We start from the raw sequence: 14,227 nt of genomic DNA, 5'->3' as shown, positions 1-14,227 counted from the left end.
GAATAAAAAGTTCATATCCAGCCTCTGCCTCTAAATTGATCGATACGCTCAACCCCAACCAAACAAACATGGTGTGGTGGTTCCTAATCCTCTTGAAGAAGTGCAATATGTTGGTTGTACTTTGAAGTTTTGCATACCTTGAAAGAAACACAAGCCATTTTTACCAAATAGTAGCCCAGAACAGAGGGGAAGAATGAGAAACCGAAAAAAGAAGGGAAGAATAACCTCAGAGAAAGTCAGCCAACAATTATGCAATATTGCTGTGGGCTACTGGGATATAGTATAGCAATTTTTAAAGCCATTAATTATTACTATCTTCTTTTGCATTAACCAAGTTAATGTACAAAGTCCAAAGTTTTTACGTACTGAACACCTCAAACATTGGCAAATCTTGTATACATCTACAATTCTACATTAAACACACATCATCAATATTGGAGGACGATCCATTATCATGCATCTACTGTTTAGAGTGATTTAGCAGGATCTTATCGAAGATGGTGCCTGCAAAGATGATATCAAATATGTTGCAATGTAAGTGGAGAGAAGTAAAAGCAATGAAAAAGGCAACATCAATAGAATGATACTCCTATTAGATATATTAAAATAATAAAGCAGATAAAGAAAAAGGCTGCAAGAATGGAAAACGGGGAGGAACCTCAAAGTTTCTTTTGTTCCTCGACGAACTTTGCAACGAATAGTTGGAAGGCCAAGTTGCTGATGAGCTTCGTAGCGATGACAACCAGAAAACCCTGGAAAATACAAGACACGGTATTTAAATTCTCTTTAGTTACTTTAAAAACCAATTATGGTTCGATCACAATGAATAGCTATTAGCTTAGGCAAGAAATCGGAAGGAAGACATACCGTAGTAAACCCCATCCACCTCAAGCACATCAATCTGCAAGAAATATAGAACTGACTCTGAGTCTAATATTCACCCGCAGACAGGTCGACGTGAACTAAGGCAAAACTTCTATTGATAAATTCTTTAATCATGCATATAAAAGAATGGATAAAAGGCGTCAAAAGAAACTTTCCCCATTGTTAACTAAATAAAGGACAAGAATTTGAGATGTCAAGGATGTCATCTCTCTTTGTTAGCAAAGGAGTGCTGAAACTTAGTTCAAGCTGGGGCACAAGAATAGGGCTTACGCTCTACAAGAAATTTTAGGACTTGACTATTTTATTGAGGTTACAGGTTACCAGATATGAAGTGGAAGCTAAAAATTCATGAATCAAAGACAATCAGATTCATTCACCACAACGGATATGAGAATGCACTCGCATTTAATAGGTTATCTGGTTGTCATTTTGTGAAGTAGTTCACAAACAAGAATGCAATAGTTGAGTTTGTAAACTTTTACAGTCGAACAGCATTATCAGGCCAGCAAATCTAATCCAGGTAATAGGTAAGGTAGTGTTCAATTGTGTACTTAGCTTGTATAACTCCGTCTAAGAGGAAGAGAGAATTAGCAACTGATAAGAAGATGTATTCTTAAACTCTGTGCCTAGTAAAACTAAGCCACATAAAATGGGATGTACGGAATAGTACAATAAACATGTAAGAAGAATATTAATCTGCAACTTATATGAAGGCAAAATAACATCAAATCATGTGAAAAGTAAATGACAGAATGATTTTATAATTACAGGTACTTGAAGCCCGATTTCCTTGATACTATCCATCAGTTCCTTCACTTTTTGCTGGTCATTAGATCTGGTACGCATGAGTGGCCTTCGGATTTTGTCAAGGGGAAGTTCAAGAATGACTGGCCCCACAGATTGAGGCACACCAGGAGTAGACCCTGAAACCATATTATGAATAATTTTGAAGCATTAAACTTTAACAGAAAAAGTTAAAAAGTATTAAGTACGTGAAACTGTCTTTAACTCAGAACAAGTTTACATGACCTATACAAACACGAGAGCTGGTAGGTTTAGGAGTAAACACTTGCACTGGATAGAAAACCATGAAACATCCGACTTGGTATATCTAATTAGGCGCAATGAAAATTTAGTATGAAAAGGAGAGGAATAAGGATTCATCAACTACTTATTCCTGTAATTATGCTTTTAGTTTTTGTTTCCTGATTTATAGCTGTATGTTCATTTTTTTTTTTTTTTCTGGACTGCTTTGAATTGCTTTTCTTGAGCCAAGGGTCTACCGGAGACAACCTTTCTAGCTCCCAAGGTAGGGGTAAAGTCTGCGTACACTCTACCCTCCCCAGACCCCATTTTGTGAGATTATATTGGGTATGTTGTTAATGTTGATTTATAGGTGTATGTTGTTGTACAATGTATCAACAACAACAACCCAGTGAAATCCCACATCGTGGGGTCTGGGGAGGGTAGAGTGTACGCAAACCTGACTCCTACCGAGGTAGGACGGCTGTTTCCGAAGTTGTTGTACAATGTATAGAGATCAAAATTCTATTCCATTATTTTCTCATCTTTTGTTTACTCTTGCAACAATAACCAATTATGAGCAGAACCCAGAAATACTTCTTGCTAAGCTAAGTTCAACTCAAGGACTACAACCATTTACCATTTGATAGTTATGGATACACTAGCCCATTACTGATTGTGCTATAATCGCTGATATAAAAAGATCTATACAAAGATAATATGCCAGCAGAAATCTTTCTAACACCATCAAATAATTCAAACAAAAACATATATTTATCAAGATAAGAAATGTAATGATTTCGAAAAAAAAAAAAAAAAGAAACTCAATTAGGAGGCAATTCATTAAATACGAACAAACAAAAGCACACACCTTTAGCCCAAATTGGTATTTATCTAGATTATGCTCACAGAAAAGTTAGTTATGTATGCTAAAATTACTTGATTTGATAAGAAACCCATAATTTCTTTTTATTTGCTGAACTTTACTGAAAGAACAGATAATTTTTTTTTTCTTTCTTAAAGTACGGATTTTTAGCAGAAACTGTCAACAACCAATACTAAGTAGAGTAATATTTTAGACAGAAAGATGCAAAAAGGGAAAGCACGTGGATACCGTTAGATGAGGATGAGACAGTGAAGCTTCGCAAACGCAAGTTATTTGGAAGTTGCAGTACAAAATTTGCCATTTTCTCTCTCTTTAATTTAACTTCTTGAATCTTACAGAATCTGATGATATTATATGAAAATATTAAAGGGACAAGGTGACATGAGTGATTGTTATACACTTGAGAAAAGAAAAATAAATACTTGAGAAAAGAAAAATAAATACTGATTACATACTTTTTTTACACAAAAACGTGTTTTTTGTGGAGGAGATATTAGAATTAGCATTTTCTTGGAAAGAGAGAAGATTTTTTTTTTTAAAAAAAAAGGAACATTCTCAAGCTTCATTGAATAATTTTATCTTTTTTTTTTTTTTTTGGGAAATTACTATTCTTAAAAGAATTAGTAGAGTAAATAATACTACTTAATTAAACAAAACCAAATATAATGAGGTAAGTAAGAAGTAAATGGTAATTTTTTTGGTCATCATCTTAGATTTATTTTTCCCCAAAGTTGAGAAACTACTTATCTGTTCAATTTGAGGGAAAATCATCTGTTATAATCTATATACAATATAAAGCTTGACATAGATAAGGTGATGTGGCACCTCTCTATAGTCATCATTCCTATTTATCTTTTTTCTCATTTTTTTTTTGACCTTTTTCCTATTTTTTCACATTTATATGCTATGTAAAAAAAGCTTACTATTCACTCATTAAACTTTCTTTAGTATGTCAAATGTGCTTAAGTTGAAACGTTTGGCAACAAATAAAGGGCAATTCGCAGAATTGCCCTTCTTTTGGGGTGGTCTTTAAATTTTGCCCCTCATATTTAAAATCTTTAAATTTTGCCCCTCATATTTGAAATCTTTAAATTTTGTCCTTCGGCTAAACCCCATGGGTTTCAGGTTCGAACCCCCACACAATCAAAATTTTAAAAAAAAATCGCAAGGCAGAGTTTAAATTTCGCTATGCCCCCATCGGCATACACTTGTGAAGGAATTACTAAAGTTATGCCGGACCCGGCATACTTATGCCTTATGGGCAGACTTGGCATAAGTATGCCGGGTCCGGCATAACTTTGGTAATTCCTTCACAAGTTTATGCCGGGTCCGGCATAAAAGTTTGCCTATTAAAAGTATGCCCCCACCGGCATAAACTTGTTAAGGAATTACCAAACTTATGCCGGACCCGGCATACTTATGCCTTATGGGCAGACTTGGCATAAGTATGCCGGGTCCGGCATAACTTTGGTAATTCCTTCACAAGTTTATGCCGGTGGGGACATACTTTTAATGGGCAAACTTTTATAGTATGCCACATAAGACGGAATTTTTCCTTAAGGCATAACTAAAAGTTTGCCTTATAAGGCAAAGTCTATACCTTAAGAAAAGTTCTGCCTTATGAGACATACTTTTGGTTATGCCTTAATTAAAAATCTGTCCCATAAGACATAGTTCCTTAAGGAAAAGTTTTGCCCCATAAGGGATAACTAAACTATGCCTTGAGGAAAAGTTATGCCCCCTCCGGCATAACTTTAGTTTTTCCTTAAGGACTTTATGCCGGATCTGGCATACACTCCCCCAGCCATGCCTTGCGAAATTATTTTTTTATTTTATGCCTGAGCGGGGGTTCGAACCCAGAACCTCAGGTATCCAAGCGAAGGGCAAAATTTAAAGACCACAAATATGAGGGGCAAAATTTAAAGACCACCCCAAAATAAGGGCAATCCGTGCAAAAAAATCTATATATAATATAAAGCTAGGCATAGACAAGGTGATGTGGCACATCTCTATGACCACCGTTCCTATTTATCTGTTTTCTCCTTTTTTTGGATTTTTCTCTCATTTTTTCTATTTACATGCTATGTTAAAAAAATCCAAAAGTCACTCTTTTAACTCTCTTTATAATTTCTTAATTATGACAAATGTTACACCTTGCACATTGTATTATTTATAACATTTTGTCAGTTTTTTTTTCCTTAAACTCATCCTATTACTTTGTCTTATATTAAAAATAAATATAAAGCCTTAAAGTCTACTAAATTCTCTAGATGTTATCGTTCTTCTCCTCTCCCTTAAATTAATTTTATTGAATGTGTAGTATTAATCAGGTAGTAATGGCTGGAACTAAAAAGACAATAACCTAAGCCTTATATAATCCAAACGGTATTGCTTCAACTGTGCATTGTGAATTCTAGAGCATATGTATCTTCTTGGCACTTAAAGGGATATACGATCTCAAAGTTCAATTCAAGTCCACCGAGGTTTATATTTTCTATGTTCTTACTGCTACGAATTTCTCTTTCATTTTTATTTTTATTTGTAATATGTGATGCATACTTTGTCTGTCATATAAATGTGTGTGTGTTTTCTATTTTTCTTTTATGAGAGTGCGCTAATTTAGATCAGGTGTTTGATTTTCTTGAAAGCTTAAAGTAGGGATATTTTGGCCTAATGTTGAATGCAGTATTTCTTTTGGGAGTAATACTTGGACATAGAATTGTCTGATTTGAGAATGTTATTGCAGGGACTATTTCAGAGAGTGTAATACCCACAAAGATCAAAAGCATTGGTATATATCTATTACATATATTATATTAATTTATTCTCATAAAATTATGTGTATTTGTATTCTTGAATATGTATGATTGTGTTAAGTTTGTGAGACTTTCAGTACATTTTAACAGAAAAGTTATATGCATGTATCTTCAAGATGCACATGTAGTTGAATATTTTCATTACAATTCAAGTGGAGAGGTATATGTGATTGGGTTCCTCTTGATGATATCATTCTTTTGGAGGAATATTTTTGTTATCTTCATAGATTTATCAAAAAAAAAATATATATTATAAAATAAAAGACTATTATTTGGACTTGTAGAATTTTTTGGAGGAATATATATAAGAAAATAGGCTCGATTTTTTTTTTTTTTAAATGTCTAAATAGAGCGAACTACAGATTAAGACTATCACTTTTTTTTTTTTTTTTTTTTTTTTTTTTTAGGGATGATGGATTATGTGGTTTGCTATGAAATAGTGCAAGTCTTCTGAACGATAACCTAATTTTTTATATTTTTTCCCGTAACTATTTGTTATTGGTTATATTTTGAATTCTTGAAATTAAGATTACAGTATAAGCACAAAAATATTATTTAAATACATAGAAAATTAAATTATGTGTTGACCGTTTATTTATAAAATATTTAAAAGTGATTTTCTCAATTTTTATTTAGTTTTTTAAAAATTATAATTCTCTCATTTTCATCTTACCTTATTTTGCAAATCTAATTCTATGAATACAAAAGAAGAAGAACAAAAGGATGATACAAAGATTTTAGAAGATATAAACTAAACCATGTGCTGAACATTTTTTACACTGTTATTCATGAAACTAATATTATATCATAAGATTACAAAATTATTACAATAATACATACAAAATTATGTGTTGTTTTGGATTCTAATTCAGTTCTTATATTAAATATAATATTTATTTTATAGTTCACTATTATTAAAATTGAATGTTTAATTATAGTAATATCATTTTCTCGGTAAGATATAAGATTTTATTCAGATTTGGCAAAATGGCACAACATGGTATCGGCAACAATAATTAAGCGAGACCGGAGGATATTGAAAAAGAGCAAACATTATTGACAATACAATTATATCGAGCAACAACTGAGAGTATTACGATTGGGGAATGTAATGAGATTAAATTGATCAAAAGTAAAAATGGATATTTTTATTACAAAAAAAATAACAATAATTATTCATATTATAATATAATAACCGCGCGAAGCGCGGACATATACACTAGTGACAAATAAATGGCATATCACTCAAGGCAGCAAACTAATTTTTCTATTATATCCTTTTTTCCTTCCAAGCAGGCCATATGAAAAGAATTTACGTTGTCATTTCTTATTTACGTTTTGCAGTTACTTGCTCATTAATTTTTGAAACGGAAACCCTAATAGAGACTACCCACACGGTGATCAAAACTCTTCCTTCTTTGCTTCACTGTCAATTGATTGGCGCATGAACGAAGTATTTACTTGCATGCGCATAAAGGCTTACCTTAGCTTTGCCTACTAAAACCCAGATAACCGTTAAAGCCCATGCAGAAATTTTAGCACTAACACATTCTTTCCTTCAATTAGTCTGGAAAATGGAAAGACTCCATCCTTAATTGTGGAATTCCAAAGGATTTTTTACCATCAAATGTTGAACTCAACTATATATAAAAACTTATCTTTTGGCTTTGCTTTCATACGAGTAAGTGGATTTCATCTCTTTTTTGTTTTCAGCTAAATACTTATAAAGTATAAATCCTTTTAGTTTGTTTCATTTGAATTAATGATAGTCTTATGCTTTCCTATAGGTGCTAGGTATGAGTATATTGCACAGGCATCTTTTTAATTTAGCAGATCACAAACTCATGTGCTCCAATTATGTTTCTATAGCTGATTTCAAATGTATTGAATAAGCAATCATTGTGGTATTCGAAAATACATATTTGCACTCTCTAAGTACTTATATATTCATCCGGTGTTTACACCAAATCACATAACTTACATAATTAAGTGATTTAATGAGGTGAGAATGCATGTTAAACATTTATATGCAAATACGTTATGCATCTATTGAGTTGGTATATATACAGTGTGCTAAAAGGCTTTTACCTCTGAACAAATGGTGATTACTTGGTTCATGGATATAAGTTATAGACGGATTACAGATTTTACGGTCAAGAGCACCAAATAATTGTTTGGCGTTTCAAAAGTTGTTCTTTTTGTGTTCTATATTTTTGCAACTTATGCTTACAATAGTTGTGATGAAAGATTGTTGATATAGTTTCCCAGACTTACAAGACAAAGTCAGTTTATACCCTTTCTTTTATCTTTAGGAAAAAAAGGTAATAAAAAGAACGGTAGAAAAGAGGTAAAAAAAAAAAAAAAAACCAAACAAAAAACAAAAAACAAAGTAAAACACATCAGGTTGCAAAAATTTGTATGGATATACTTGAGATTTTTTTTTTCTATTTTGATGGAATCTATTTTTTTTTCTATTTTGATGGAATCTATAAAAAAAAAAAAAATTGAATTTGCTAATGCATTTCATTTCGCGCAAGCAAATTCAGTAATTTTTTTTTCTTAAAAGCAATTGTATATTTTTTCTTATGACCGCGCAAAGCGCGGGCTATTTTACTAGTACGTGATATTCGTACTCATGCTATTAGCAAATTGTGTTATACTCCATCTGTCTCATAACAAGTGTCACTTTAGCAAAAAATACGAATATTAAGAAACCAATAATGCAATGTGAAGTTTACCAAATTACCCCTATATAATAAAATAAATTATTTTTTCCTCTTGATTAGAGCATGCACAAGTAGTAACCTCTTGACATTGAGAATTCAACAATACCAAGTTATTCATGTGACTTTTCCAATCATTATTTAGATGTTACTTAAACTTGTAAGTTTTTGTCTAAGGGTAGAATTGGAAAAAGCTAGCCAATTATATCTTGGTTTCATAAGGTGACACTTATCATGGGATAAATATTTTTTAGGTGAAAATCATTTACACCCCCCAACTTTGCTTTGAAAATCAAAACCCCCCTCCCCAACTTTAAACAATAGACATTCTCCCCCCTTTATCCTATGCAATGACTATTTCACTCTTCTTTTTTTCAATCCTCCATTCATGTAATACATTTTCTTATTTTATATAATATAATATTTATTTATTTAATCTACGTATTTATAGATTCTTATTTTTAGTTTATTAACATTATAAGTAGAATAATACTTTTATGAATTTATAACAAAAATATAATGCTACTTTTTTTGATTGTTATTTCAATATTATATGCAGTAAGTATGTATATATGTATGCATATGCATGTGTGCATATTTAAGTTTCACTTCTCTCTTATTCTCTGTTGTTTATATAAATAAACAAGTTTTGGTTATCTCTAATGGAATATTTCTTAAATTATAATAAAATTCATTTACAGTCTAAATAAATAAATTTTTAAAATTTGCCTCTATTTTTTTTAGTTATTTTTGCATTACCTACATAGAAATATATTTATAAAGTTATTATGACTAGTTATTTTTCACTTGTATAAATAAATATTAAATTTTTAATTATTTTTTAATTAATTTTTTGTTTATTCTGCTAATTTATTCTATTATAGAACATCATTAACTTACATACTCAATTAGTATCTCTCACTTTTTACTTTGCCTAGAAGATAATATTATTATTTTTATAAAAAATCTGTTACATAAATTAAAAAAAATGAAAAATAACATGATTTTAAAGAAGCAAAAAAGGAAAAGAAAAGTTAATAATGTAAGAATAAAGTAAGCATTTTAAAAAGTCAATTAGGATAAAGGGGGGAAAATGTCTATTGTTCAAAATTGAGGGGGGAGTTTGATTTTTAAAGCAAAGTTGGGGGTGTAAATGATTTTCACCCTTTTTTTTTTTTTTTGATAAGGTGACATTTATTATGAGACGGAGAGAGTATATAATATCCTTGATCCTAATATGCCATAAATTGACATTGGACATTCACCCTCTGCAAATTTTGAGTTAGACATTAATATCATTAGTTAAATTATTTATAAACAATTAGGGGTCGTTTGGTAGCTAGTTAGGAGAAAAATTATTCATATATTAGCATAATAGTGCTATCACATTTGGTACTTGATTAGAAGGTAAGTTATTCGTATAATAAAATTAATACTTCGATTTGTTTTGTAATTTAAAAACCAGCATAGCTAACACATTTGTAACTTATGAAGAAATCTATATATTATTTTATGCAAATTGCTTAGAGACCTATGCGGACAGAATTATCACGGTATTATAATTTCAGGATGGAATAAATTTATTCCATATAAAAGGTGATATAAAATAATATCAAGGTTAATGAGATTGAGTGGAATATAATTAATGGGGTTCATTTTATACTTTTTTTTGGTAAAAAAAGGATAAATTTATACCAAACGACAGCATTTCTTTGTTTTCCTCCATTAGACCAACAAATTACAGCATTTTCATTTTTGGTCACTCCCATGGCTGCTATGAGCTCTCTCTCACTTTTACGGTACAGTAACTCCCCTACTTCATCCTTTTTGCCTCTCTACTTATTGAAAAATGTGAACTTTCCATATTTGCAGAGGTCCTTCTATAGTGAAAGCTTTGGGTTTCATAAAGGCATCAAATTCCATACCAAGAATTGTGCCCACTTGGCGTTATCATCCCCTTCATTCTCACAGGTTTGTAAATTCCTCAAGAAAAGCATGAATTTAGCTGTTCCAATATCCATATTTGATTAAACAGATATTGCTAATATGTTGTTCTTGGTGGGTGAGCATGAATTAACTTTGCTTTGTTTGTTGATGAATCTATCATTTTTTACTTGATTGTGATAAATGGGTTTCTTGCAGTCTGATTAATCCTTCTCATTGATTTTGTTATTACTCCCTTATATGATGATGATTGACTGGATATGGAGCTTAAAGTGTTAATTTATTTAATTTGACTTGTAAATTATAACTAGTGATAGTTGAAAGCTGAATTGATATACAAAACAACTACTCAAGTTAATATTTTGGAAAATTTGAATAACCAAATTCCAATTGAAATGAAATCTTTAGATGAAATCAATGCAATTTAGGAGGAATCAATGAGAGGACATCAATTCAAATCCTGGATTTTCGAATTGGGAGAGATCAAGAATTCTCACCATTTCTTAGATTCATGGACCCAATTCAATTCAGTGGGATCCTTCATTCACATTTTTTTCCACCAAGAACGTTTTCTAAAGCTCTTTGACCCCCGAATTTGGAGTATCCTACTTTCACGCAATTCACAGGGTTCAACAAGCAATCGATATTTCACGATCAAGGGTGTAATACTCTTTGTAGTAGCGGTCCTTATATATCGTATTAACAATCGAAATATGGTCGAAAGAAAAAACCTGACAGTTGTAAAGGTTCTATAGAAATGTAATGGTGTCACCGTTTCGAATCATTACGGGTTCTAAAATGAAAAGGGTCATAAAATTGGGATGGAGCACCAGTGATGCTTTAATCCTAGCAAGTGATTCGTACAATTCTTTTGTCATCTGAATGCAATTTCTTGTGATGATTGTCTGAGATTGTACACTGTGGTGGAGCTAATGAAACCATTGAATATGTCATCTTCGTTGAGGGATGATTACTGTTCCTGGTAGTCTAAGTCTTTGTTGTTTTCAGTTCAAATTGGAATGCTTTTTCTGTTTTGCTTCCCGTTTTCTACATTACAGGCGTAATAAGTGACTGTAGTTGTGTCAGTTGTATCTGAATACACATTCCCGTCATAGTTGGCTTTGTCTCTTATTTTGAAGCTGTAACTGAGGCTACAAGCCAGACTTCAATGTGTCGGTTATGATAAGCGTTTTCTACTTTTGATCAAAACAAATGTGAATCAGGAGCTTACTTATAGAAATATTTGTAACTTAGGATCCTCTTTTTCTGCTCAGAGTTCCTCTTCAAATTTCTTATTGTGATTTGTTTTCTTTTTGTAAAGACAGGTCTTATGTAGCTGCTGCACATGATGAGGAAGCAGCTGCCAGGGGTGCTGCTGTAAATGCTGATACTGGAGCTCCAACCATGTACTATTTTCCTGTTGATTGAATGTTTTGCAGTTCTATTACTTGATTGAGTTTAGATTGTCAAAGCTTGAAATAAAATAACAGTGTTTATATCGGTTATATCTTCTTTTTCTGATTGATTATAGAATTTAAGTGTTACTTATGGGAAATAGAACTTTAAATTATTATTGCCAGGGTAATTATTGAAGAAGAATCACACTGTAAGGTTATCTTTTAACTAAAACATCAAAGTCGTTGGCACAAAAAAATTGTTCGTCACATTACCACTATTTTGAACACTGCATCTTTTTGTGTACATTGTGTTTTTCTTTTGGACACATCCTTTTTACTTGCATTTCTCATTTCACAAACCTTCCCAGTGTATATCTCCTCAAGAATTGGAGTTCAGATTTTGGAATCAGATGCATTGGTATATAGGGTTTGTATGGCACTTAGCAGTCAGCGAAAATGAAAAGGCTTGCTAAAACACGTACTATTTGTTTCCCATGAAATTTCCTGCTTACTTAATGGTAGATGATAACTAAAAATGCATCTCTAATAAGAATAGATATGTCTACTTTTGAGAAAGATATGACCTACATAGGAATATGATGTCCTGACTTTTGAAATGATTACTCCAATTCTCATTGAATATCATCGTGCAGTTTCGGTCAAGATGTTACCTCATATTTGTCTCTAACTGTTCCATCCAATACGTATTGTACTGTAGATCACCTAATTTATGTAGCTTTCACTTTGATCTTACAGAGACAAAGGGAAGATTTGAAGTTAATTGGACATTTGAATTTTTACAAGGCAACAAGCGTTTGTTTATATGTTCCTTGATTGCCTTCCCTGAGAAAGAACGATTAAACTGATCATGGTTAATTAGACAAGCTGCTTAAGCTATTGTTTCGTAGTACTAAATTTGACGTGAACATCCACAGTTTTGCTTGCATACTTTCTGTCAGATATGGTGACTGAATGATCAATTAGGCTCACTGCATTCTGATCAATTTTTTCGGTTCATTCAGATATGATAAAATCATTGCAAAGGAGATACCTGCCTCTGTGGTATATGAGGATCAAAAGGTTCTTGCTTTTCGTGATATCAATCCCCAAGCTCCTGTTCATGTGCTAGTTATCCCAAAGTCAAGAGATGGACTAACAGAGCTTGGAAAGGTGTTTTTTCTTCCTTCCCTCTATCTATTTTTCTGATATTATTATCGCTTGGTATGTAATCTAGATTTTCATGCCTAGTTTCAAGGAACGTGTATCTTGACTTTTGGTAGAGCACAAATCACAAGTTATATCCACTAAAATTTGGGGGTGTGATAGTCTTACCTAAATTGTTTATCCTGCAGTGGAAATAGATGACCACAATATCTCCACAACTTGGTATCCCTTTTCATACTGGTTCTTGCCCCTATAATTGAATCTGCAGAGTCCTGTTGGTTCAGGCAAGCACACATTTGGATGTAAAAGGTGGTCATCTTGCATTGTATTTTGCATGATATTACGAAGTTATAGCACTTTTATATGAAAAGTGCTCGTTGGTTGACAATGATGATTACGGATAAAGAATAGGAGTATTTAGGGAAAGAGTGGAATCTAGGGGCCATGAAAAACTTTATACGTTAGCAATTTGGCAGTTGTCCCTCGAAAAAGTCAATTTGCTGTTGTGCCTTCCCGTTTTCTTATTTTTATGTTCATCTCCATGCCAATTCCTCTGGTAATTGATGCCTTGCAACTGGCTCTGCTCCAATCTTTGAAGGCTGAACAAAGACATGAAGATATATTGGGTCACCTCCTTTATGCTGCCAAGATAGTAGCAGAGAAAGAAGGCATTGTAGATGGTTTTCGAGTTGTCATTAATAGTGGTCCCTCTGCATGTAAGTCTATCTTCCTTCAAATACTCCCCCTCTCCTCCAAATAACTGCTAAAATGGGAATTTTGTATCAACAATGAATACAATGCTATTTCTCATATGCATCTAAAGTTTTCTTTCTGCATCTTTTTGGAGTTGAAAAGAGTTTGATAGTACTTACTGAAGTAATTACTAATTGTTTGTCTTTCTCTTGCATAGGTCAATCTGTATACCATCTTCACTTGCACGTACTTGGCGGGAGACAGCTGAAATGGCCTCCGGGTTAGAATCAAGCTTGGTTGCGTTGCCAGTTTTCCATTTCTTTTTGTTGATGTAACATGGCATGTAAACTGATGTTCAACTTCTGCGGCGTGCCGTTATTAAAGCACTATTAATGTTAGATATGATTCAAGTATATTTGATGAATGGCTCGATATATTTTTCTTCATTGCATGATTGCTGTGAAGTATTCCAGATTGTTTTCCTTCTCCAGAATGCCCTTAATTGCTTCTGTTGGATAGGTGCTATGCTGAATACCTGTTCTGCATGATTTATTAGTTTCTAAAACTCTTTCTTGGAGTAGCTACATTTGGTTCTCCCAGTTTACTACAACCATAAAGATTGATGCATTAAACACTGAATTCCCAAAACTGAATACAATTGTGCGATTCAAGTCAGATTTAGCCAATTTGCGGCAA

The 14,227-nt window shown here is 32.5% G+C and overlaps 2 protein-coding genes across 2 annotated transcripts; one reads left to right on the top strand and one right to left on the bottom strand.

The window, feature by feature from the left end:
• Positions 1-278: 278 nt before the first annotated feature.
• On the bottom strand, positions 279-3,203 carry LOC132624047 (sulfiredoxin, chloroplastic/mitochondrial). Its single transcript, XM_060338868.1, has 5 exons — positions 3,023-3,203; positions 1,654-1,808; positions 868-901; positions 659-752; positions 279-504 (listed from the first exon to the last, which is right to left on the bottom strand). The coding sequence occupies exons 1-5, from the start codon at positions 3,093-3,095 to the stop codon at positions 489-491; spliced, it is 372 nt and encodes a 123-aa protein (XP_060194851.1). The 5' UTR covers positions 3,096-3,203; the 3' UTR covers positions 279-488.
• A 6,779-nt stretch (positions 3,204-9,982) lies between these two features.
• On the top strand, positions 9,983-13,982 carry LOC132623815 (14 kDa zinc-binding protein-like). Its single transcript, XM_060338629.1, has 6 exons — positions 9,983-10,132; positions 10,206-10,304; positions 11,603-11,683; positions 12,697-12,844; positions 13,437-13,554; positions 13,749-13,982. Exons 1-6 carry the CDS (start codon positions 10,101-10,103, stop codon positions 13,814-13,816), a joined length of 546 nt encoding a protein of 181 aa, XP_060194612.1. The 5' UTR covers positions 9,983-10,100; the 3' UTR covers positions 13,817-13,982.
• The last annotated feature ends 245 nt before the right edge of the window (positions 13,983-14,227 follow it).

The sequence above is a fragment of the Lycium barbarum genome, chromosome 12 (assembly GCF_019175385.1).
Source record: "Lycium barbarum isolate Lr01 chromosome 12, ASM1917538v2, whole genome shotgun sequence".
NCBI classification, from domain to species: Eukaryota; Viridiplantae; Streptophyta; class Magnoliopsida; order Solanales; family Solanaceae; genus Lycium; species Lycium barbarum.
Note: the sequence above shows the minus strand (reverse complement) of the source record. Positions and strands in the feature narration are given on the sequence as shown.

Excerpts from the sequence above, each read along its gene's own strand:
- LOC132623815 (XM_060338629.1), top strand. The coding sequence starts at position 10,101 with ATGGCTGCTATGAGCTCTCTCTCACTTTTACG. Across the intron at positions 10,305-11,602 it reads CATCCCCTTCATTCTCACAG|GTCTTATGTAGCTGCTGCAC; the intron begins GTTTGTAAATTC and ends TTGTAAAGACAG. Across the intron at positions 11,684-12,696 it reads GATACTGGAGCTCCAACCAT|ATATGATAAAATCATTGCAA; the intron begins GTACTATTTTCC and ends CGGTTCATTCAG.
- LOC132624047 (XM_060338868.1), bottom strand. The coding sequence starts at position 3,095 with ATGGCAAATTTTGTACTGCAACTTCCAAATAACTTGCGTTTGCGAAGC. Across the intron at positions 1,809-3,022 it reads TGTCTCATCCTCATCTAACG|GGTCTACTCCTGGTGTGCCT; the intron begins GTATCCACGTGC and ends ATATGGTTTCAG. Across the intron at positions 753-867 it reads GGTGGATGGGGTTTACTACG|GGTTTTCTGGTTGTCATCGC; the intron begins GTATGTCTTCCT and ends TGTATTTTCCAG.